At 37.8% G+C, this 26,744-nt stretch overlaps 1 protein-coding gene across 1 annotated transcript; it reads left to right on the top strand.

Moving 5' to 3' along the window:
• Positions 1 to 2,882: 2,882 nt before the first annotated feature.
• Positions 2,883 to 16,889, top strand: slc6a5 (solute carrier family 6 member 5). Its single transcript, XM_087793333.1, has 15 exons — positions 2,883 to 3,284; positions 3,691 to 3,853; positions 4,013 to 4,144; positions 4,263 to 4,436; positions 5,309 to 5,459; positions 5,752 to 5,884; positions 7,240 to 7,374; positions 7,462 to 7,565; positions 7,732 to 7,856; positions 7,922 to 8,034; positions 12,472 to 12,603; positions 12,680 to 12,779; positions 12,945 to 13,045; positions 16,151 to 16,318; positions 16,666 to 16,889. The coding sequence occupies exons 1-15, from the start codon at positions 2,883 to 2,885 to the stop codon at positions 16,819 to 16,821; spliced, it is 2,289 nt and encodes a 762-aa protein (XP_087649459.1). The 3' UTR covers positions 16,822 to 16,889.
• Positions 16,890 to 26,744: the final 9,855 nt, after the last annotated feature.

Below are 26,744 nucleotides of genomic sequence, written 5' to 3'. Positions count from 1 at the left end.
ATGGTGATGATGATGGTGCTGGTGATGATGAGGAGCCGGGGGGCCCCTGGATGACCTCCGCCGCTGAATCACTGCTTCCCATGCGCCTCAGATGGATGCGGCTCCTTATCACCGGGGCGACAGCAGCGATGATCAATTCATTACCGCCTCTTGTAATTAACGAGGCGACACACGCTCGATCCGGACTTTTACTCACTTTTTAACGGGAAGAACGGAGAGACCCGGACTGTAGCCGCACTACTTTTTTTTATTTTAGTGTCCGCGGAGGAGGACAGTTGGACGCACATGTTCCAGTCACGCATGGACTCGCAGGTGTGTGTTCATGCGTGTGCGTGCGTGTGTGTGTGTGTGTGTCGAAGAAGAGCAGAAATCAATTACAATTATTCTCTGTTGACAATGTAATTAAAATGGAGGCACAGCGGCTAATATACACCGCCGCGGTCTCTTATCTGGAACCAGAGGAGATTTACAGAGTGCTGAGCAGGCGAAGGGTCCCGGGCTGAGACCCCCACCCACCCTTCTTCCTAGAGCCCCCACTGTCACCAGCACTGGAACACTTCATACAAACAAACTAATGTGGTCCAGAAGGATCATTTTTTTTAAGAAAAGAAGGCGTTGAGTCATTCAAAATTAAGCCGCACCGTTTAGTCAATTTAGTGGTTATGCATGAAATATTTGAATTATGAATGGTGGATAAAAAAAACAATAATTCAAATATCCCTTTAAAAAGGTCAATTAAAGTAAAACGGTTTTAAATAAAGAAAATATACTAAAAAAAAAACACCTTTACTTGTTTATTTATTTCACTAAAGTTCGTGGTACATTTTTATATTAAAACAAATGTAAATGTGCTTTGTGAACGTGTTATATTGGCAGTATTTACTTCTTAATACAAATATAAAGGAGAAAGTGCTGGTTACGGATAGCGATATAAATATTTGTAAAAGTTTCACCATAAAGCAAAGCAATCTAGGTAGGTAGGTAGGTAAGTAGAACTTTATTGATCCTTCAGGTATCCTTCGGGAAAATTTTTTTTTCCAATCAGCCACAGCAAATACAGCAATTTTTCATAAAAAATAAATAAATAAAATAAAATAAGAACAAGAACAAAAAGAAATAAAGAGAAAGAACAAGATGATACAATCGAAGTCTAAAGATAAATACAAAGAGCATAGATCAAATAAATATAACAAAGATAAAGGATACAAAGACTAACATAGAATAGAACATCATGATACTTTTACTCCACTCCTAAAATAAAGTAAGGATGACTATCCTGTCAAGAATCTAAAAGGCCTTTATCTCTTATTATTAAAAGGCCTATTTTGAAGTCCATCCATCCTTCATTCTTGCACTTGAAGGCCTCATTAGGTGCTAAAATACAATTAACCAGTTCTAATGAGACACGTGAAGGCAACATCTCTACCAAGTTATGCGCAATGCAGTTCTTTTTTTTTCTTTTTTAGGATCCACTCTAAATGGCACATTTCTCCTCGTCTGTCCCCTATACGCTCCAGTCCTGGCCCCCGTGGTTGGCTCTGACTCTCCCAACAGATCCACGCGAGTCTTCAACGAATGAGTAGCTTCGCAGGGTCCACGCCCACTTCTGCTCTCCAGCTCGAGCGTTACGATGATGACGCACGAGGGGACTGAACATTGCGCGTAAAAAATCCGCAAAGTTGCAGAATCTATTTTTAGTTTTGAGGTATATTTTTTACGCACGACTTTATTATCACTCAACCTATATAATTGTAAAATAAGGGATTTATCCTGAAAGTTACTTTTTAAATTAAAAATAAGTTTTAGTCATCGACCGGAAAGTCACTTCAATTTGGAAATCTTCATCTTAGTGCGCGTGCGCCCGCGTCAGCAGCCCACGAGACAAGTGTGTTAATCCTCATTGAATAAGTCTCACGCACCTGCGTGCGTAAATAAGACGCACACGACACGCGCAACAACACGCAACTCCTTCTCTTTTTTTTCCTTGAGAGAGAGGGGGGGGGGGCTGGATTTGTCCCTTTAAAACTCGAAATCCAAGGCCAATGATTTATCAAACTCCTATTATCAAGAAAATGTCACCGGAAGGGCACCTTGCGCGCCACTGACGCAAACGCGAGTCTTTTTCCCGCGCAGCTGTGGGACGAGCGTGTGCACTTGCTTCTTCGCGCGCCTCATGACCGGTCTCAGATCTGCTCTCCCCTCACTTTCTGCTCATCCGTCCTGCGTCCACAACAACTTCCGCCAGGATGGTAAGTGTCGTCCCGGATCCTCCTCACCTGCGCCGCCACTTTCCTACTTCTTCACGCTCCTGCTTCAAAGTTTGCTTTCCATGCGTAATGGTTGAGTTTAATCCTTAAAATGTATTTAATAAACATTTTTTTTAACTTCAGTTTTTTTTTTTACTTTCTAATTTTGGGTCATTTTTCAACCCCGATTTCCACGCGCGCCCGCCGTGCGCCTGCCCCTTTAAATGCTGCTCATCCATTCATTTTTTTTTCAAAATCATTCACGTTTTTTTCCTTTAAGTCGTTCGCCACCGCGACTGCATGTATTTCACGCCGCGTGGGTGATTCTCTTTTTTTTTTTCTCGGGGGTTCTTCGTCGGGGATCCACGCGTGTCTGCCGCGGGCGCGCGCGGGGCGCCGGGAGACCCACAGCAGCTTGTCTATCGCCCATAAAATAAAACCAGTGTGTCTGGCTGACATGAGGGGGGGAAATGGGCCGTAAAATTAAAGAATCTCGCAGAAAGCTCCCGCCATTCTAAAGCTGGAGGTTGCACCGCAGAAGAGAAGCGTGGATTAAAAAGAAAAGAAAAGAATATTCTGCTTTGTTTTGACCATTTTTGACCAACTCTTGTGCAGGACTTCCACGATCCGAGGGACATGTCCACGCCGGCCAACAACACTCCAGGCGGCTACATCCCCACGCAGCAGCCGGACGGTGCCGCGGGACTTCCAGGGGACTCGCCGGCCTCCCCTTGCCACCAGCCGGCCCCCCAGCCCCGGAACGAGAGCAAAACTTTTCCCTCCACGGAGACTAAAGACGCGGACAGTAACAAGGCGTACGGGACGTTTAAAAACCCTGCGCCGCCCGCGCCGCCGGGATCCGTGAGCGCGAACTCGGCCTTCGGGAAGGATTCTAGTCCCGGTCGTGGGGGCGCGGAGCCGCCGAAGCCCCCCGCGGTGAGGAACAACTCCACCAGCAACTGGACCCCCATGAGCCAGACCACCATCATACTGGGATCGGACGGGAACACATCTGTGCAGTCCACGAGCGCGGCGCAGGTAAGTGAAAAAAACAAACAACCAAATGTAACTTTAATTTAAGAAAAATATATATTTTTGTATTTGTGCGATTTAATGTTTTATTTAACTGTCATTGTGATCGAAAGAAATGAAAAAAAAAATCCCGGTCTTGAGCGTTAAAAAAAAACATGCCCTGAGTTATTTAGGAATCACCAGACTGCGGATTGGTTCGATTCCCGTTTGGGGAAACCTTCCTCCGCCCCCCCCAACTCTCATTCACATTTTCCAAGATGATGCGTTCTGGTGCAGACGCTCGTGCACGTTACTCAACACCTTTGTTTGGATGCTTAACGAATCCCATTTTATCTTAAATGTATTTAAAAATGTTGATTAAAAAGTAGATCCAGGTGAGTAGGATTCAGCTGCATGTCTCCCCCCCTCTCAGGTGGTCGACGATGATGATGATGATGATGATGATGGCGGGGATGAGAATAAAGCCAGAGGAAACTGGTCTAATAAATTGGATTTTATTCTGTCCATGGTGGGATACGCTGTGGGTCTGGGGAACGTGTGGAGGTTCCCCTACCTCGCTTTCCAAAATGGTGGAGGTAAGCCCCAAATTAAAATATGTTTAAACAAACATTAAAGTCCCTTAGGTATATTTTTCAATAAAAAAAGTATTGCTCAATCACAATATTGGAAAAATACATTTTAATAATAAATCGAAAATGTTTTCCATTTCATTTATTGTCTTTCTATCCTTGCAGGTGCGTTTTTGATTCCCTATCTGACCATGTTGGGGATCGCCGGAATCCCCATCTTCCTCATGGAGGTGGCTCTGGGCCAGTTTGCCAGTCAGGGGCCAGTCTCCGTGTGGAAGTGCATCCCGGCCTTACAAGGTAACCTGTCGTCACATCACCCACAGAACAATAATAAAAAAAATAATAATCACTGCAATGAACATCACCCTCAACTCTCCATTAATAGTAATTTATATATCTCATTTATTTATTTTAGGTTGCGGGATTGCCATGTTGATAATATCTGTCTTGATAGCCATTTATTATAACATTATAATGTGCTGGACACTGTACTACCTGTTCGCTTCGTTGAAGGGCTCACTGCCATGGGCTAACTGTAGGAATGAGTGGAACACGGCTGAGTGTATGGACAAAGACATGCTGCTGTTAGGTGAGACACACACACCTTCACACACACCCACACACTTACCTCTCCCTCTCTCGTTCCCTCGCTTCACGTTGCGCAATGCGCCACGACTCTTTAGTTGAGGAGTCCTGCAGTATAATGAATCCTGACCTGTTGGGATCTCTGCAGTCTGTTGGACTCCTTCAGTTCTTAGTCACCATCTGTGGAAGGTGTTCACCAGCGTCTCCCCACGTGTTAGAATACATCAAAACACTTGTATATATTATATACAAATCAGCATTTATTAATGTGGGGTTCGGTTGTTATTGCCTTGAGAAATACCTATTAAAATGGAAATATATTTATTAACGAATTTTAACGTGGTGCAACGAAAGGTTAATTATCCGTTCGATCCAAATCGAATTATTATCAAAAATCCCATCGTTAATCGTATTTTTTCGCGCCAGCGATTCTGTGAATTCAGCAGAAAAAGTGCTGGTTTGACAAATTTACTGTACAGTGCTGCAGTGCTGCAGAGCCCGACACTGCCTACCGCCGGCCGGAAAAAGTATTACAGCGGCATGAACCAGAAAACAGATTATTAAATAATAGTTAATTAAAGGTTAAATATAAGTGTTTAGATAAGTCATGTTGATCTGAAATATATGTGGAATTAATATTATTTAAAAAAATTACACAATAATATTTTTTTTACAATGATTGTTGTCGGTTTTGCATTTTACAAGCTTAAACAATTCATCTTGTACATTTAATGCAGCTTTTTCTAATTATATTCCCTACATTAATAATCTATAATGTTCCTTTATATTTTTTATGTTGAGATCAGATTCGCCACTTTAATACTCGTTTTTGAAGAAATCATTTTCGTTGTCTGACAGTTGCTGTTGGTTTTTCAGACTCGTGTATCCTGCGGAATAAAAGCACCACATTGATCAAGAACTCCAGCTTCTGTCTGTCTGCTAACGCTGTGGGAAACTTAACCAAGTTTTTAAACATGACAAGAGACGGGAACTCGACCTACGTAAGCCCCAGCGAGGAATACTTTAAGTGAGTACACGCGAGAAAGAGTGTGTAGCCTCCAGACATTTTTTTAAATTATAAAACATGATGTCAACCAAATTAAAAGTATTTTTGTGAGATTTTTTTTGACATTAAATTCGTTTTAAAACGAAACTTGTTTGTATTCTTCTGGTAAAACTCGCTAAAAAAATCATTGAACATTTATTTCTGAATTGACAAACATTTGTGTGTAAAATAAATGAGTTAACATTAAATTAATATACTGACTTATGACAAAAAATGTGTGCAAGTGTAAAACTCGTTCCTTCTCTATGTGCAGGTACAATGTGTTGCACATCTCTGCTGGGATTGAGTTTCCCGGAGATATCCGCTGGTCCCTGGCTGGATGTTTACTCCTCGCCTGGTTTATCGTCTACTGCTCTTTAGCCAAAGGAATCAAGTCCTCTGGGAAGGTAATATCTTTAATATCTGCTTCACTGAACTATATCGGACCCTTTCTGGAGTATAGCGACAGCGGCCTCTTGTGGTGGGATTCAGATCTACCGAAAAATACGCAATCTATATAAATGATTTAAAATAAATAGCCAAACTTTATTAAATACAAATATAAATAGTACAAAAAAACAAAACAATCACCAGCTGAAGGTTATTCTGTTTCAAATGTATGACCTTAAAGTGTACTAATGGTAGTTTCCTGTTTAAGTCATAGGTTTTATCAAGGAGGAATACAAGATTATGAATCAATTAACGTATCACCAAACTGAACACTGATGGCGGTAACCTCTGAAGACCCTTTGTCATAAGTTTAGCTAACACAACATCATATAATAATCAATACACTTCTAATGTAAAGATGAAACGTTTTTGGTTTATTGCCCTATGAAATATTTTGAAATTGACTTTGCTTTGCTTTCTGACACACCAGACAATATTTCCAATTCAACATTCTTTTCGAGGTCTGAAAACAGCTTATCAAAAACACAACTTGAAAGTCTTTGAGCCACGATATCAACATTTATCAAAAGGGGGATCTTTAAACTACAAGTCATTTTCAAGCCAACACACTTTACAAGCTTAATAAGCTAGAGATCCAAACCTTGAAGAACTGTTTACACAGTTACATTGAATATATTTATCAATTATGTTTGTCACAGTGTTGTCCCTTTTAAAGTTTTACATGTGTATGGACTTTTAAACTGTGTATTGTTCTGTGAAAGGCGCTGCACAAACAATTATCTAAAATTTAATAAATACGTAAAAAAAAAGAAAGAAAAACAAACAAACTATAATATTAATATTCTGGAAACTTTTATTTTAAGTACCAGAGGTAATCCTGTGTACTGTGGTGAATATCAAATGGTTATTTAACCATAAAGAACTTAAAATGTGCTTGTTTTAATGGGGAAAAGTAAAGAAAATAAAAAAAAAATGTCGATTTTTGCTTAACGTTTTTTTTCCCCAACAACAAATACAAAAAACTAATACAATAATTGTGATGTTATTTTCAGATATTTGTATACTAGTTTTTATTTGCGTGTGATATGACTTCTGATGTAAAGTGATATAATGTAAATTGTATATATTTATCTTTTATAGAATTCTGGTGTAACTGTACATCTCATCTTGTCTTTTCCATCAGTTTAACTCAGTATATTTGTCAATTGTATAAAATCGTGCACTTTCGTTAAAAACTTCGCTATTTAGTGTGACAATTTACGTGAAAAATGGGGCATGTGTATATCGTGTGTTTTGTAAAGTCACACTAAAGTTCTACATTGTGTGATAACTTTGACACTCGTGTGCTCAGGTTGTGTATTTCACGGCTACTTTCCCGTACGTGGTCCTGGTGATCCTGCTGATCCGAGGAGTGACTCTCCCGGGAGCCTTCGACGGTATTCTCTACTTCATCACACCCAAGTGGGAGAAGCTCAACGACGCAAAAGCGAGTGAAGCCAATTAAACTTTCAGTGCAATACAAAAGATGACCACCAGATGCCACTGTTTCCTAACCTTTCTTGTCTTCCCTCAGGTGTGGAAGGATGCAGCCACTCAGATCTTCTTCTCTCTGTCCGCCGCGTGGGGGGGTCTCATCACCCTCTCCTCCTACAACAAGTTCCACAACAACTGCTACAGGTAATGAACAAAAGGTAAACTATACTCCTGGAAAAAAACAATCAGGGTTGAATAACTTTATCTGGGGATTCGTTCTGTGTCCACTATGATTCAGACCCTTGACCTCTCATTGGTTCAGCACCTTGTCAAACGTGGAAGGTGGTTGACATGTTGTTCTCCTCTGCAGGGACACCGTCATCGTGACATGCACGAACAGCGCCACCAGTATATTCGCGGGTTTCGTCATCTTCTCCGTCATCGGCTTCATGGCACACGAGCTGAAGGTGCCCATTGAGAAGGTGGCAGATGAGGGTGAGAGATGAGACCAGTCACTGTCGGTTCATCTGAAACTTCACGATTCTTCTGTGCGTTTGCAGGTCCAGGCATCGCGTTCGTGGTGTATCCTGAGGCGCTGACTCGACTTCCGCTGTCACCTTTCTGGGCAATTATCTTCTTTCTTATGCTGCTCACGCTTGGACTGGATACCATGGTAACTAAAACCTCCACTATGCTATCCATCATCCATCCAATAATCACACACTTTTCAGAGATGCATGTCACATGAAGCTAGAACTCTAGGGTGAACCGTCATCTCTTGTTTTGTTGGAGATGTGTGGGTCATCTGAGAGGTGAAGGTGCTGAGCTTTCAAACAGAATGTGATGAAGGAGGTTCTTGCTTGTCAACATGTGATAAATAATGCAAAGTAACAAGTACATTTACTTTAATATAGAAGATAAAATGTACGTCAAATAATTATTTTTTAACATCTGATAAATCTATCTGATTTATTACAGTGAAATTGTTAATCCTCAAAATGCATAAAAGTAGTTTTATAGTAAGTTATCTGTCTCCCCCTAGCGTCGGAACAGTGTAAATCCCTGTAATTGCTCTCATTGAACTGATTTTACCGGAAGAGATCAAACATCCATCAAGAAGGTTGCTGGTTCGATTCAAGGTCGAGGCAACCTCTCTGTGTGCAGTTTGTATGTTCTCACCGTGTTGGGTTGCTTTACTCCGGGTACTCCGGTTTCCTCCCATAGTGCAAAAACATACAGAGGTTAATTGAGAACTTTGGGAAATTGTCCGTAGGTATGAGTGTGTGTGTGAATGGTTGTCTGTCTTTGTGTGCCTTGTGACAGGCTGGCGTCCTGTCCAGGGTGTCCCCTGCCTCTCGCCCTATGATTCTGGGATAGGCTCCAGTCTCCCCGTGACCCTGCCCCGGGATAAAGTGGTTGTCAATGAATGAATGAATGAATGAATGAATGAGATCAAACATCTTAAGCTATAGACAACTTTCACCCACTAGTTACTTTAGACACTTGTGTCTTTTACCCCTTTCTGTGGAACATTGGAAGTTATTTGAGTCACACGGTCGCTAGTGAATGCTTAGATGTTGCTGAATTTCTGTCTGTGCAGTGATCTCAAAACAAAACATCTTTAGTGCTTTCATATTGGGTTTTGAGGAACAGATTGTTAAGATTACATGCTCCACACATTGATCCATAATTATCCTCAAACCTCCCACTGAGGCCGGATTCTGATCAAGAGACCTCAAACTGAGACAGCTTGATTCAAGTGAAGGAATCTACATGTTGTGTCTTTATTTATTTTCACTTACTTTAAAATAGAGATTTTTTTTTTAAACTGCTATTGTAGTAGATATTTGTCGTTATTGTTGATGTTAAAACTATTAAATATACAGCGTATGGCTGTTATTTGAAATATCTATAATCAACACAAAGTTGAAAGCGAACCTAAAGTTGCTACGAAGTTCTATTTTTAAAAGTGTTTTGTCAGCAATTGATCTGATTTGAACTCTTTAAATATTTGATCTCAAGGAAAACTGTTGTGTATATTTACCTCAGACATCAGGCAAGATTACATTTAAATACAACATTTTCCTGACACACATAATCACAAAATAAAATGTAAAAACTGGAATTAAATATAAGTAAGTAATTTGTATTTTTTTAGCGCTTAAGTATATTAATAAGAACTATAGAATTATAATGTCAATATTAAGGTATAATTATCTGAAATTAAACATATACAATACGTAACTTTAAGACTGTGAGCCAAACTTTAAATGTATTTTAAATTCAATTAAAAATTTTAGTTAAAAACGATTAAAACAATAGACTCCTGTGTTGTTCTCAGTGTTGTCTTGACCGTTTAAGTATATATTTTATTGGGTATTGTTTTGTTTAAGCGCTTTGTGACCCTGGTCTGGAAAAGCGCTATATAAATATAAATTACTTATTTACTTATATTCATATCGTTGCTATTTCATTAAACTGCCACACGGGGGCACTGTTGCTTTATCTATAGTCACACCGAAAGCCCTTTGTTGTGACAACACGTTTGTACTTTTTGTATACTGTTCGTTTAAGATTGTTGATGATATATTTGCAGTTGTCGAGCTGTTGATCATGAATTTCAGTCAATATTTACTAAACTATGTTTTTCTTTGTTTCAAACCTTGTAGATGTTTTCCAAGCAAATGCATCGCTGTGGATGTTCTTGTTTACGTGACCTGTAACTAAAGGAAAATAATATCATACCAAAGATTTCGACGGATGCATTTCTTAAATAGGTGTTGTTTATCTCTAGTACATGGGCCATTTGTAGATCTTGATACATTTTTTATGGCCATGATCTTCTGTCTTTATACGAGTTTGATCTTTCAAGTCATGTAGTGTTTAGTTTAAGTAACAAACCTTTGACCTGTTGTTACTAACATCACAAACAAAAGTGCTGAGTCAGACCTACATTCGTCCTCTCGCTCGTGGTGATGTGATAGTGGTGAAATAGGTCGTCGCCTTCAAAGACTTCAAACTTTGCCATAACTCTGCTGCCACCAACATCTATTTCGGAACATGTTGAGTTTCCTCGGCACCTGCAGCTGCACTCGGGTTGTCATCCCAGATTAAACAGTGACTCCTTCATGACAGTGTGCAGCAGCAGAGGCTCAGACGCACATTAACACACTCGTCAACAGTTACAGTAAATAATGATGTTACTCTGGTTTGACATCGCCGGCTCAGAGGAGACGCACCAAGACTTTGTTGTAACACGGAGCTCTGCGGTAATGGGTCTGGGACGTCGACGGGAAATTAGATGTGGGAGCAGAGGAGGACAGAGAAGTGTCAGTTTGTAAGACTCACGCTCAACATCTCCCCTGTATTTTCTATTTATATAGATATTCTGGTGCCTCCTCTGGGCCCCGAAAAACCTTTTACCATATTGTTGAGCTCCCAGTTGACGCTCCACACACCAGGAGATATTAAAGTCTTCTTCAGCGCTGGTCCTAGAATAAGAGATGTCGTCTCTGTGACAACTTTGTCATCATTTTCATGCCACAAAATGACTGAAATTTACCTTTGCTGACTTCAGGCTCGATTCAAATGAGACTGCTGGTGTTTTTTTTAATGAAAGAGATGGAAAATCTAGAAGAGAAACCACAGTAACATCATGTGTCTTTACATTGATTCATTCAAGATCATATAGAATTGAACAATTTCGTTTTTGATTTATTTATACTATTAATTACTAGTTTCTAAATAAGTGATGGGTTGATGAAGCTTCATGAAGCAGTGTCATGTTGTTTAGAGGTCATTAGGAGGTGCCATACGTTTAACTATCATGTGATGTTTCATTAGAACAGTTGTTCAAAACAAAGCAAAATAGTGCAGAGACTGCCATCTAGTGGACTCTAGTGGAAAATAATGACACTGCTTCATGAAGCTTCATCAGATCATCACTACTCTAAATATAACGATATGTTTTTTATGGTAGGACATTTGTCATCTTCGTCTGTATGTATTGCCCCTCAAACATATTAAAGTAAATATATTGGGGGAAAACAAGCTTAGTTAGATTTCCTTTTTAAAGTTCTATAAAATAAGATCATAATATTAGAATAATTACATGAATTATATTACATTTTATTATATTGTTTAGCTTGATGGTCCCTCACAAGAGCTGCTGTATAACATGTGGCCCCTGAGCAATAACAACATTAACTCTGAATATAGAATTAAAATGATCAGGACCAGAAATGTTATTGCAATATGTTGACGAGGCTTCATGAAACAGTGTCTTGATTTTTGAAAGGCCACTAAAAGGCACTCTATGCTTTGTAATCTTTGGCTCGGAAGCACTAATTCAATGAAGCCTCACAACATATTAAAAGTGAGAGCGCCACCTATCGAGCTCTGAAGTGACATGAAACCTCATGAACTGATCACTAGTGGTTGTTGCAAAAGTAAAGAACAGACAACAGGGTGAAGAATCACATTCATGACAACACAACTCAAGACAGGGTGTTAGAATCACCCCCAGTGTCCAAACAGTGTTACTGCAATGTCGTGAGCTTCTTTTTATTTATTTATAGAACAAGGTCAACTGTCTTTTTGTGTTCTAATTTGAACTATATATATATGACAGCAGCCTCAAGTCACATGCTTAGATGACATTTCATTTCCTAAGTGGACTTTAAATATACCTGAACCAACCCATACATTTTTTTTAATTATTATTGTTAAAGGTTTTAGAATTATTAAGATCTATCTAACTATTTTAGATAAATAATTGTCTCTATATTGTTGTATTTATAATTGTTTGAGTGTATTAAAACTTTATTTAATTTATTAAATAATTATTTTATTATAAGTATGTCTCTGTATATGTTTGGTGGTCACATGACACTCACAGACTCTTTGTGTGGGTCGTCCAGACAAGTTACGTAGTGAAGAACATATTTATAAATATTAAGTAAAGAGTTCTATTAAATGAGTCATGACTGTTGTCACCGTTGTAATAATAATAATAATAATGTTGCATATCACGGCAATATGGTGTTTGTATGACCATTTTCTCAACTACCTGTATGTCAATGATTCTGATGCAGTTCTATTGTCGTCCTAGTTTGCAACCATTGAGACCATCGTTACCTCCGTGTCTGACGAGTTTCCCAAATACTTGAGGAAATACAAAGCTCTCTTCACTCTGGGCTGCTGCTTCTGCTTCTTCTTCCTGGGGTTCCCCATGATCACGGAGGTATGTGAGGGCTCGAATACAACATGTTTGCTGGCAAACGAAACAATATTTTGATTAATTTTTGTCACTGCGACAGAGTGGAATGTACATGCTGCAGCTGGTGGACACTTATGCAGCCTCCTACTCTTTGGTCATCATCGCCATCTTTGAGCTGGTGGGCATCTCCTACCTGTATGGTGAGTGTGGAGGAGAGGGTACAACAGTACGCTTCATCAACATGGATGCATTCAATTGTTATTTTTCTTCTTTAAATCCCAGTGAAGTGACTTACCAGTGATGCGTTACAATGTTGTCCAGTCTTTGAATCCTCATATATGCTGATAACTATGTTGTCTTCACAGGTCTTGAGAGGTTTTGCGATGACATTGAAATGATGATTGGATTTCGACCAAACTTCTTCTGGAGAATCTGCTGGGCCTTCGTCACCCCAACTATCCTGACGGTCTGTTTTTCTTACCTCGCATTACTCTTAAAAACATGATCGAATGTTGATAAACTCTCAAATTTGATCTATAAATCTATGTTGACTAATAGAAGAGTTAGAGTAAACATACATGACACGTTAAAATAACAGACTATTCACGTGACTATTAGCAAATTTGGTTGCCTAAAGTGCAGATCTTCAATTCATGTTCTTCATTTGATGTTGAAAACACACCAATGAATGACAAACAAACTTTTGTTAGATGTTAAAATTATGTCTATTGTCCTTCTTGAGTATATAAACAATCTTTTTCCTTGATTTTCTGGAACTCCTGTGTTGTTCTCAGTATTATCTTGACCTTTATAGTATATATTTTATTGACTTTTGTTTTGATTGTTTAAGCGCTTTGTGACCCTGGTAATATGATAATTATGTATGTGTATATATATATATATATATATATATATATATATATATATATACTTTCTCTTTAGGTTGTGCATAGAAGAAAGTATAAATATGTATATATATATATATTATATATACTTTCTCTTTAGGTTGTGGATAGAAGAAAGTATATATATATATATATATATATATATATATATATATATTATATATACTTTCTCTTTAGGTTGTGGATAACACTTTTGAATGATCTGAAAGTAAAAAATATACTGTATCTAAACTTAAGACTTTGAGCATAAATGTAAAATTTAGATTGAACAAATAATTAAACAAATATCCACGTTTACTTTGGGGTTATTTCGTTCTCATTTGTAGTTTTAACGCCACGAAGCCAGTCAAAATAAACAACACAACTTTGCGAGTCCAATTTAGTCAAGATGTATGGTTAGCATGATCAGTCAATGTTGTCATGACAACATTAAAGTTCAATTTGTCGTGAACAACTTTAGAAAACTCCTGCCAAATGTCCAAGTTGTTTATTCCGAGCACATAGAAAGTGGTTTTCTTTCTTAAAAGCAGGTTCATCTCAGTAAATTCCTCTTCCTCAGCGCGACAAGATGCTTCGTGTCCACATATTTGTCAAGCGCTGTGTAGCAGGAGCTGACATCACAATGCAGCGTGTTCAGCCGCGTGTCAGCATCTGGACAATTGCCAGCATTAATGCTGGTGATTGTAATGAAGAGCGCTGTAGCATAAAAGCAGAGGTGACGATGACAAATGGAGCAGCAGTCGGCTGGCCGGTCATCCTGCTGCCCTCCGGGGAGAGCAGATTTCCTCCGGGAGCGTATTGATGCACAACCTCAGGATAATCTATTTCTGTCGGCCTTCTTTTTGGGACCTTTTTTTTTATCCTAGATGTTGATCTGGTACTAATTTCTCATGTGGAGGAAGAAGGTCCTATCACCCTACAAACCTCTAGATTGATGACATCTATAAAATTCATATATAATATAATTTTTATCTTTACACTTTATTTCACATGTTTACACAAATTAAGATTATTCTATTGGTGTTTCTCTTTCCCAGGTTTTTGAGTAAGGTCATGTAGATTTAATCTCTCATTAGTTGATTAATGACACAATCTAAACACATTAGGGACAAATAACAGAAATGTACGATTCTTGCTCGATGCAAAAGTGTTACTTTATCAGATGTGTGATGGTTTTGTTCACCTGTGATCTGGAACTTATAGTAAAACTAGTGACTCCTCAGTCACTTTGTTGTTTTCTGACGGTCAAGTTTGTGTGTCAATAAATGACATTTTAAATGTAAGTAATTAAAGTAAGTCATTATTTGTAAAGCACCTTTCGAGGCCAGGGTCAGAAAGTGCTTAAACAATCAAAAACAATACACAGTTAAAAAACATGCTTTAAAAGGTCAAGATAACATAGAGACGAACACAACAGCCCCGAGATAATTAGGAAAAAGCCTGCACGAATTAAAAGTTCAGAGAGAGAGGAAGATCGTTCCAAAGCTTAGGAGCAACAGCCTGGAAGGGTTTCTCTCCTCTAGTCTGTGTTCCGGAACCATCAGTAGATTCTGATCCACAGACCTCAGAGCCCGAGTTGGGGTGTAAGGCTGGATCAGATCAGTGATGTAAGGAGGAGTCTGACCATGAATAGATCTGAAAGTAAGAACCAGAATTTAAAAATTGATCCTGAAAGAAACTGGCAGCCAGTGAAGAGTTTTAAGGATCAGAGAAATGTGAGTTCTTATACTAGAGCGAGTCAGAATTCTCACTGCAGAGTTTTGTATTAACTGCAGGCGAGACAGATCCTTCTTGTTAAGACACGAAAATAAACTCTTACAATAGTCTAAACGAGAAGACACAAATGCATGGACTATAAACTCCAGATCGTGTTGTGACAGCTTTTTTCTCATCTGAGACTTTTCTCAGTTAAAGTCCAAAAGTTTGAATGAAACAATATTTATCCACCTTTGGTTGAAAGTCATGAATATACTAAAAGTTCTTGCCTGACGTTTCATTTCCCACTGTGGATTATAATTATAGCAGCACCTTAAAGACATTGTTTTATCATTGATAAATCAAGTTTTGATTAATACACTTTAATTTACGTCTATAAAAAACAATATAAATAAATATTTATACATATGCAGAATAAAGAGAAAAGGAATACCATGTATATATAGCCCTTGTCTCTTTATTACAGGATTTTGTATATATACTGTATATATATATATATATATATATATATATATTTCCTCTGTTGAATCTATATTTGCTACTATTATTGTCTTCATTCATTCTTTTAACTGTGTGTAACATGTTGAAATATTATAACTTAGAGAATTAATTGTTTAAACATGAAAACGTTTCTTTCTAAGAAATAAATTGCATTTATCTGGCAGCTGCTGTAGAAGTCCTTTGCTGACTTTCCTGATGCATTTTCAATGAGATGTGTGTAATGTTGTGATGTAACTATAAGATGAAGGTCTTGTCTCTAAATTTGGCTTTAAAATGGTTTGAACGTTGGAAAAGGCAATAATGTAATATGCTCATATGAGGAGGAAAAGTCTCAGACGGTTAAATAAAAAATGACACCAAAGAAACCGTCTTCCCACAATGTTGTACATGTTGTAATACTTCAACAATAACTCTGACTTCTGGCTGACGGTTGTTTCTATCCTCTGCAGGGCATCTTGATCTTGAGCTTGTACCAGTGGAAGGGGATGACTTATGAGAACTACACATACCCAGCATGGTCCATGGTTATGGGCTGGCTCATGGTCACCTGCTCGGTCATCTGGATCCCCATCATGTTCGGCATTAAGATGTACCTGGCCCCCGGAACCATCATGGAGGTGAAAGCACGCTGCTTTTATTAGACTTTAGACTTTAGACTTTCTTTATTGTCATTGCACAGAAGAACACAGCTGTAGAAAACTGGCAATAAAATGTTGTTGCTTGGCAACCGTTTTAAAAAACACAGAATAGGGTGATTGTATAAATATAAATATTAATACAAAATTGTAAAGTACAAATTAGTGCAATATATATGTATAATTGAACAAATAAATAATGTTTTAAATAGTAATAGTAATAGTATTATTAAATAGTAATAGTTTTAAATATTGTTGTCTTCTGTATGAATGAACGTCTTCACATTCAGCTGCAGCAGCGTTTCATATGTCCTTGATTTTTCCTTCAGCGCTTGAAGCTGGTCTGCTCCCCTCAACCCGACTGGGGTCCTTTCCTGAAGAAGCATCGCGGAGAGCGCTACAAGAACATGATGGACCCTCTCGGAACCAACTCCCTTGGCCTCAAGCTGCCTCCCAAGGAGCTACCGCTCGATTCCTACCAGTAGAAGTCGCTTCAAGTCCAGGCTCACAACCTTCAAACCCTCCAGGGGTGCTCAGAGGAGCTCGCTGTCTGACCGGCCTTATCCTCTACTTCATCCTTCTATTCCTTCCTCTCTCTAATGTCCACATTTGACGATGTGATCTACACTCTGTGCCTCATAGTTTCATGCAAATATCGAATATGTCTGGAAAAGGCTTCCTTCCACATGAACCCTACACGAGGGATTTTAGGGAAAAAAAAGAGGTGTGTTTTTGCAACAAAAGCTCAGCCATGCAACTGCTATGATGAAGCTAAAGTAGCAGCTCTGTATACAGTCATATGTGTTTGTGTGTGTGTGCGTGTGTGTATGTGTGTGTGTGTGTGCAAAGATAATAAATCCTCTCCATGCAAGCAGGCAGAGGAAAAGAAAAAGAAAATTGAGCAGCAGAGTAACAATGGTTCAGTGAGCTTAGCTGGGTTTGTTATTGTTTCATTTGTGTGTAAAAACTCCACAGGCAATACAATATATATAGATATTTAACCGCCTCATTCTTAAAACCCTCACAGCGTATTGGTTATAGTCGATATAAATGTATCCACAGTAGCTGCAGCTCAATTGCTATCGCTTTTAGAGTAAAAAAAAAACAAACTTTGCCTTCTATATTGGTGCAAATAGTGAATGCATTCACATTCCCATCACTTCTACGTTTTGGTCTCAGACGTCTTTAGAGGCAAGGCTCGCTTTTCCCAGCTTAACCTTCCGGGAAATCTGTGCAGCCCTCTGTCTTCCGTTATTGAACTGTAACGCTGTTGTATTTTTCCTAGAATTTCAGCTAGAACATTCCTATCATAACAAGACGTAACGTGTCGTATTTAATCCTTTAATTGACAGAGCTCTCGAGATAGTCACTGCATATACTTTAGACGGTTAGTTGATGTGTGTGTTGTGAATTAGTCGAACCTGTTTGTGTAACCCAGTAGTTAAGAGTATAAAAACACGAGTAGTATACAACGGCTGCGGTGAGATAGAAAATCAAGTGTGTAACCCTCTTCATGTTTAGCAGTGTTTTATGGCAGAAATATGTCGTGACTGAGTGTTTGTCAGACGTCCATTAGATTAGGAAAAAATGGCCTCTTCTACTTCTGTCAGAGTGTACTTGTGTCTCTTTGTTGTTTGTGATAGCACTTGTGAGACCTCGTCGCCATCCCAGACTCCTGCTTCTCTGTGTGTGCTCATGTTAACAGGGTCTCAGGTAATATCTACGGCAGGTATAGCCGGAGGATTAATAACGCTCAAGCGCATAGGAAACAGAGTGTGGAGCCATGGCAATTTGCTACCAGAACATTGTGCAAACGGGGAACGTCAAAAAAATGTCCCTTGTATTAATGCACCAACTTCTGCTTTTTTGAGTTACATTAATGAGATGTTTCACAATATTACAACATGTCAGTGACTAAAATAATTCACCCTAAAACATTCTGTCACTGCGGTGAAAAAAGATGCTAAATTAAAAGTGAATCTGGTTCTAGAACAGAACCAGGTAACCCAGGAAGATTGACTTGCCCTTCAGGTTGTGCAGTTGCAACATCACCAGCACAAATAGGCAGATCGAGCGTGTGATGTCACACAGAAGAACCTGGGATAGAGGTCCGGGTCTGCCGCTGTACTGTGACATCATTTAGAGAAAGAAAGGAGCCATGTTTTCATTGTGAAGGATCGACGGCCGATCGCTTAATGTCATTGGAGAGTGTCTGGGTTCAACAGAAGGAAACGCAATAACAGGTCTCCCTCACTATTCCTCTAAGCCATGCCTTTTCTGAAAAAAGTCGCAGGAGAGCAGCGCAAATATGCACCTGGAGGTTGAACAAACCCTATATTTAATCAATTGATGAGCACAAACATCACGTTGTTCAATAGCTTGCTTGAGAGTGTATGCTTTTTACAGTTCTCGCTCTATTTATGTCTAAGTGGTAATGATGTACAGTTTATCAGCTCGTGTGTGTGAGTGTGTGTGTGTGTGTGTGTGTTTGCCTCTGTAGTAGTTTCACTGGACTCAATGTCACCGTCACTCACAGTCTGCATGGCCGGTCCTCATAGTTGAAGGCATAAAGAAGAGACGTAAAGGACTCTTTATCCTCAGAAAATCCTCTGCCTGAAGCTTCTCTTGGTATTCTTTGAAGGTTGGACTTTGCTGAACCTATTCTACCTGCATCTGTCAGGTGACCACTCACCTAGTTTGGAAGGTTGAGATGCAAGTTTAGTGGAGCGTATTTGTTGAAACGTAAAAGGGAACAAGAAGTGCTTTATTTTGACCTTGTGTTCCATTTTCGGGATCCTCTTTAGGCAAAACTCTAAAACAACGAAGAGCTTGCATGTGCACTTTGTTTTGCTCTTTATGTCCATGTATACTAATCTTCACGCACAGTAGAAGCAAATGCCACTGCATGTTTACGTTAGGAGGCTTTTGGTTCTGCATCATTAAGCGTTGCTGTAATTTTTCCCAATGAAAAAAAAAAACAAACAAAAAAAGAAACTTAAACTCGCTTTGCCTAGAAGTCAACTTGGGCAGTGAAGGTAACCAAAGAAGGAGGATTGAGAAAATGGCGAACAGCAACAGAAAGTTATAAATAAAGGAATGTGTCATCTGCATATAGAGGTTGAGATACTGCCAATCATAGCCCATGTAGTGTTCCTCGATGTTTGCCAATATGTTACAAGACATCTTCAGGTAACCATTGGCCTTATAGTTGTCTCTTATGGTAGAATATTGTATGTATTTCAAAAAGTAACATCACCGGATTGCTTATTGTCTGTCTCATATGATAACAGTACCACTATCGTTTTTCTGTCTGTCGTGCCTTTTGGCCACTTTATCGTGCGACCTATGGATGCATAGGTTAAATTTCTAATTACTTGAGTAATGTCATACATTTACGTGCGTTCTATGTGAGGCACTGCTGCCTATGGATATAGATATGTGCCTCCGACACGACATCCTTTCATTTTGAAATAGAGGATAGATATATAATAAATATGGTTTAAAGTAGGTGTCAGTTGTAAAAAAGAAAAGAATATATATAATATATGTGAAATGCATTTATTTATTTTTAATGTCATCAATCTTTGAGGCCCTACCTCAGATTTTGTATTTATGTATAGAAATTCAATTGGACTATAGTATCTTTGCCAATGAAAATATATCGCTAATATATCATGAAATGTATACAAAATAAATCAATAAAAGACTCAATAAATACCATCTTGTTGTTTTATTTATTGTCAGTAAGGCTGTGCAGTAGCGTATATTGTTTTGTGCACCCACTAAATAGTGACATTTCTATGTATGAGAAATTGTTGGGACAACTGAGAGTAGAACCAAAGTGCCTCAACCTTTGCTTTTTCTACTGTTTCTGCAGCCACCATACAGATGTATATTTGCACGTTCATGAATGTAAATGTTTAATATACAATCCGTGATCTTGCAATGGACTGAACTAAAATTATTGGATGAAGGCTGATTACGAATTCATATTGTTTTTCATGACACTAGGTGGCGCTGTGACTCTCATGCCCCCCTAATGCCACTGTGTAAATAGTTTGAAGGAAAATTTTAGGCTTCTTCTTATGCAGTAAATCCATGTTATGCTGAAGTTTAGCCTTATCATGCTCTTAAGCATGAATGAAAAAAACAATAATATTTTTTTTTTTTAATTTCACGTTCGTTTATTAGCACACAGTTTGCAAATTATATAAAAAAAAGGGACTTGTGAAGGGGTTTGAGATCCACATTATATTAGATGATGATGAAGTGAATGAGATGCATTTACAAAAAAACATATTTACGAGCAAGATCGCAGAAGTCTGACATCAAAGCGAAGAAGTGATGAAGAAAACATGGTCAATAATTTTCGAGGGTTGCATCACCTACAACAGAAACATCATCTATATATATGTAATTATAAATTAGACTATCTAGAGCCATACTAGATTTATTGTTTATATTTAGGATTTAGCAAAACACATGGTTTATATATATATATATATATATATATATATATATCTATATATCTATATATATATATATATATATATATATATATATATATATATATCATCTATTAATCTTGTTTCAGATTTAATATCTTTGCTAAATCTGAAAAGTGAAAAAACAAGCATCTTTAGTTTTACATTTGACACAAAGACATGTATTAAAGTATGTCAATTAAACAAATGCACAACAAATGAAATAAAAAACTGACGTAACGGATGTTTTGAATGGTTTGTTTACTAACATTTATATTGAGTTTATCTAATAAGGATTTTTTTTTTAAATATTAAAAAATAATGTACGCAGCATATCTATATCTATCTCTTTCTTCATGAGAAGAGAGTCTCAAGATGCTGCCTTGACTGTAGATCTAATGCTCAGCTGGTTCTTTGTAGCTGGACACAGAGGAAACTTCCATAGAAGTACAAAGAGCCTCAACCAGTCTAATGTAGCAGCAACACTTTTTTGATTCTTGTCTACGGAGACGTCAGCAAGCTGTCTCTGAAAAAACTGGCAAAGCTTCAGTGAACTGTTCTCTCGGTGATGTCGGGAGGAGTTAATTGCAAGTATAAACCAATGACTTTGAAGATATATGGCCCATCATATGGTTACATTATGCCTGTTATCATTTTTAACTTTCACCATTCCACGGCGATTCCCATAATGCATTTTAAGAGAAAGGCCGTAAAAAAAATTTGTGAGTTCAAAAGTCAATGAACGGGGTTTGAATTTAAATGTATTTTTTATTTAGACACCACTGTGAAAACCCAATCAGCCTAAACCGAAAACCTAAATTCAAACCTAATCCTGACCCTCACTCTAACCTGTAAACTACTACTAACTCAAACTCGAAACCCTAACTCTTAAGCATTCGAGCCACTAGCACCTTTCCCAACCCTAAATCCTTAAAGGTTTAATCCTAAAACAGATTCAGACCCTTTAACCTTCCTAAACCTCAATTCAACTCTAACCCTCATTTCTATACCCTAACTACCCTAATTACCCTATTCCTGTCCCTAACCCTAACCTTAACCACTAAACCCTAATCCTGAATAAACCGCATCATTAATTCAATGTGTCTCTCACCTTGTCTTGTCATCTGCAAGAGCGATGAGCTGACAGTGTTTCAGTTGATGACACAGTACAACATTTCATCATGCTGAAAGAGAAGAGAAGAGGGAGGTCATTTGGATTTCCAGTCATGAAAACTGGAGTGTATTTTTGCAAGAGGCGTTGAACGTTGTCACACGATATGAAAATTCCACTGGAGGTCAGCAAAGACACAATTTTAGTTTTCTGTTCCTCCCACACACACTTTATACGGTACTCTCTATAGAGCACTGTGATGGTGTGGTGATGGTATGAATATCAGTCAGTCAATATCAGTATTATTTCTCATTTTGTGTTGGAAATTGATGTTTTTGAATCATTCTAAAGTAAATTAGTCTTTTTACTTGGTGATTATTATTGTTTGATGTTCTTTACCTGCTGATTTTAAGGATTGTTCTTCAACTAAAGTTTAACCAGAAGATTCATAGCCAAAAAAAAAAAAAAATTGTGTGTACTCGAGTGCCGATCCTCCAATTTTCCAAACGGACGGAGTATTTAGACGTCATGAACATTGATTCTTGAGCTAGCTCAATGTTTTTTAAGAGTTGGACTTAATCAAAATCCATTGACCTCTGCCTAGTAGGTAATGTGATCTGTCTGTTAGCGAAATAGCTACACAAGGTGAATGAAAGAACTGATGATTCAAATCTAGGTAGTGTTGTGAATTACACAGAATATATTGAAGATTTGTCACTCTCTGTGGTGAAGAATGAAGTTCAGCATCAGCTGCTGTTTGGCGTACACACTGGAACTCTACCGCCCTCCTTGTGTCCCATTGAGGATTATTAAAATGCTTAACAACACGTCTGTGACATCTTAATGAAATTAATATAAAAGAGAAAGATATATCAGTGCATAAGTCACCTGATAGACACAGACACAACTTTGTAATTCAAAAATGTTTTTTTTCCACAACCATGTGCAACCACAGCAGGAGTTCATGGAATAAAAGATTGGTTTTCATCAGACGTCAACCCATCAAAAGTTCTGCTGGTATTATCTGTTGCTTAATGTGCTGTTTCATTCCAGAGTTATTTTTGAAAAGAAACATTTACATCTGTGGAATGAGCTCGGTAATTACCCCCTCGAAAGCGCTCGATGTCAAAATAACAACCATTTGATGAAAATAAAGCCAGACGTGTGTGCGTTTAGCCTGTTTTTTGTTTTTTTTTTACTTTAAAGTGTCTGTTCCGTTGCAACATTTATCATTCTGACTGCAGCGGTCCTGCCTGACAGCCCTTTTGTTTACTTCACCATCAGTTAAACGTTGCTCGGCCTCACGCCTGAAGATATGAGACCCACAATCGAAATCTCAGTTTCTTCAAGAGGCAATGATGATGGAGGAAAATAAAAGAAATCTTCAACATAATGAACAGATGAGGCAAACAAAATAAACAATTAAACAAAAAAAAATCTAACAATAAAATTACAATTTTGGCCCCAGAGTCCTCTAACTTAGACATGACATTAGTTTTAGTAGTTTTGCTACTTCTGTTTCTCAAAACAATTAACTTCCATGTTAGCTTGAAGACACTGAAGCTGCTAATCGTTTTAAAAAGAAAGAAAAGAAAACGAAAATGGTGGCAGCTGCAAAAAAGTAAAGGTAAATATAACCAGCTAACATTGCATTATTCTTGATGATGTTTGATGTTTTCTTTACTCATCACTAGATGTTATCCTAGGAAGGTGGTACAGAAGCAGAATCATGTATAACCAGGCTTGTATCAAAGATCATTAGCTTCATCATGAGCAGAAAAAAACACTCTTGATGAAATGATACGCTCATTAAAACATTCATTAAGTGTCTTTTTTCAATCATCTGATTCTTGATTTGTTTAACAAAGCATAGTTTGGAGATGTTAAAGACATCATCAAGTTATAAATGGATATATAATGGAAATCATTTATAAATATTGTGAATACTAACTGGTTTCTCGTGAGGAAATATAGATTATAAATCATGTAACGGTGACGCTTCCCCTAGTGTCGGAATAGTGTAACTGCAACGTTACTGCAGGTTTTAACCGTTCTCAATTATCTGCAAAACTAGATAAATTCATCTTGTTGTTTCGTTTCTTTCTTCCTGGTAACTTCAAAAACATTTCAGATATTCATATAAAAAACGTGTCTCTGACCCACTGCTGTAAAGAAGTCACATGACACTCACAGACTTGGGTCGTCCAGACAAAGTTACATTATGAAGAACATTATTAAAATAATAGCTTTGGGGTTCTATTGCATGAGTCAATAGTTTTAAATAAAATTAATCATCAGATAATATATGAAAAATAATTGTTATTTATTGTTGCTGTGACAACCTAAAATTCCTTTTGTGCCATCATTTAAAAGGATATGTTAATAAAAAATAGTTCATATACACAAAGTAAGAATACAGAAAGAAAATAAACACATAAATATTTAAGTTTGAAAGAAACTACTGTTTATATATATATATATCAAAAATGTCTATTTTCACTCTTATTTTGGAATTATGTCACTCCCATTATTCCAGAATGAAACCGTTAAGTGGGAGTAAGAAGATTAATTACATGAGTGAGTACATGTTCCTTAACCCTTGTGTTGTTTCTGGGTCAAGGTCACCCAAAGGCCCGAAAACAAATGTGTTTGTATTATCCCTTGTGTTGTCTCTGGGTCAAGGTGAACGACCTCCCTGGCTGCCATAAATACATATGCCTTCGGGTCACATTGACCCTGAGATAACACTAAGGTTAAACTTCCACAACAGATTGCACGAGACAGTCACGTGGCAAAACACTATTTTGCATCAGTCATTAATGTATTTGTGAGCGCATCCGTCAACAGTATTTCAACAGTGCAGCCCGAGCAGAGACTTGAGTATTGAAGCTGTGTCTCACGGTTTTACTCGTGATTGTCTAAGTGTGATGTTTACTGCAATAGCAGCGTCTCTGGGCTTCAAAAAGAGCCGGTTGGCTGACTTCAATCATTCATATTTTGCTCCACCGATGAGCAACTTAAACAGACCTAAATAGAGCCGTGAAACGGGGGTATCTAAAAATATGGCGTTTTCTCTGCTGACGACTGAACAAGGAAGACATCTGAAGCCACTGCTCTGTAACAGCGCCCGCAGCAGACGACACCTGCTCTGTGGAAAGACTTTATTAATCCCAAATAGAGTCTCCTTCAGACTGCGAGCGAAGTGTCAATCTGTGCAACCCGTGCTCGGGCCGTGATTGAGGTCATCTGTGCATTCATACCACATCTATTTCCTCTACTATGAGAACATAGGAGGACAAATCATTACCTGCACGGATGTCAGCCGAGAGTTCTCAGAAAATATGTTACAGTTATTTTAGTGAATTGAAAGTTTTGAAACATTTGGATCTTTTTTTTCTCGAATTTTAGATGTATTTAATGGATTAAAAATATGAACAGTGAGCACAGGGGAACAGGTGAAGGATTACATCTGTAAAATATTTTTAGGTTTCTCACTTGTCCTTGGAGCGTCCTTGAAAAAACTGAAAGAAACAATAATTTACCTGCTTATATTTGTCATTATCTTCTTTAAAGTGTTGAGTTTTTAATGTCTACGATGAATCACAACTCTGACCTTAGACAGTAGATGAATAAATGACTCGTTCCCAATGAGAGTGAAGATTGAATCGATTTCTCTTTGGGAACATAGAGTTAGAGTCTGAGCTAGATGTTCCCAAATGTCATGAACTTTGTACCTGGTGCTCTATATTTCACTGTGATCTGATACATTTCTAGCTGATGGTTTAGGTGCGTTTTGTTTTGACATTATAATAGAGAATCATTTTTAAAATAAGCATTTATTTCCAGGTCATGAGTCTTTAATGTCAAGTCACTTTCAAAAACACTAGAAAATATAATCATGTTGACACTATTGTATTCAAAGATAAGACATAGTACAAGCCAACAATGTCATAAATAATAAAATATAATACATTTAACATCATTAATAGTAATACGGCAATATATATAATTAAACAACAACAGAGTTATGTTTTATTGAACACACAGTGTTAAATACAAATGAACAATAATAAGAAAAACATCAATAAGTTACTAAAAAAGTGGGAGTTAAATTTAATTATCAATGATTATGTAAGTAAGTAAGTAATTTATATTTATAGAGCGCTTTTCCAGACCAGGGTCACAAAGCGCTTAAACAATCAAAACAATACCCAATAAAATATATGCCTAAAAGGTCACGATAACACTAAGTTCCATTAGTGTGTGGGAAGAGTGAAAAAAGTTCCTTAAAGGAGATGGTGATCAGGTGACCAAAAGCAAGAAAGCTGATTGGTTAAAAACAACATTTGTTTATGTGTTAATCTCTAAATTTGATTTTCTATGTATAAACTGTAATTGTGTTAATGATGTAAAGGTTTGAAGAGGTGTAAAAAAGAGAAGATACTCAAGCTAACAGGATCGTAAAAGTGCCTTTCATCACAAAAGCTACAAAGCTCAGTGACTAATTGAAACAGATCAAATGTGCCTGGAGAGGAAAAGAAAAATCACTTTCTTTCAAATACACATTTGGTGTCCTCACCACAACCTGCTGTGTCGGCTCTTCAGCATTATCGGCGCTGATCCACCTCTTGCTCGATACAGTATGATCCTGAAAGTAATGACGTCCGCGCGACTTCCATGAAATCCTGTCGCTGAAGGTCAGAGCCTGGAAAGGTGAAAAGTCAGAACAGAAGCTCATCTCTCCGTTGAATCGCTGCCAGTGAGACACTGTTTTCTTCAAGCCTGAACATGTGTATCATTGTTTTCTACTCTA

The sequence above is a fragment of the Callionymus lyra genome, chromosome 6 (assembly GCF_982586985.1).
Source record: "Callionymus lyra chromosome 6, fCalLyr1.hap1.1, whole genome shotgun sequence".
In the NCBI taxonomy this organism is placed as follows: domain Eukaryota; kingdom Metazoa; phylum Chordata; class Actinopteri; order Syngnathiformes; family Callionymidae; genus Callionymus; species Callionymus lyra.
The sequence above is the reverse complement of the archived record's forward strand: the minus strand, read 5'-3'. Positions and strand labels throughout refer to the sequence as shown.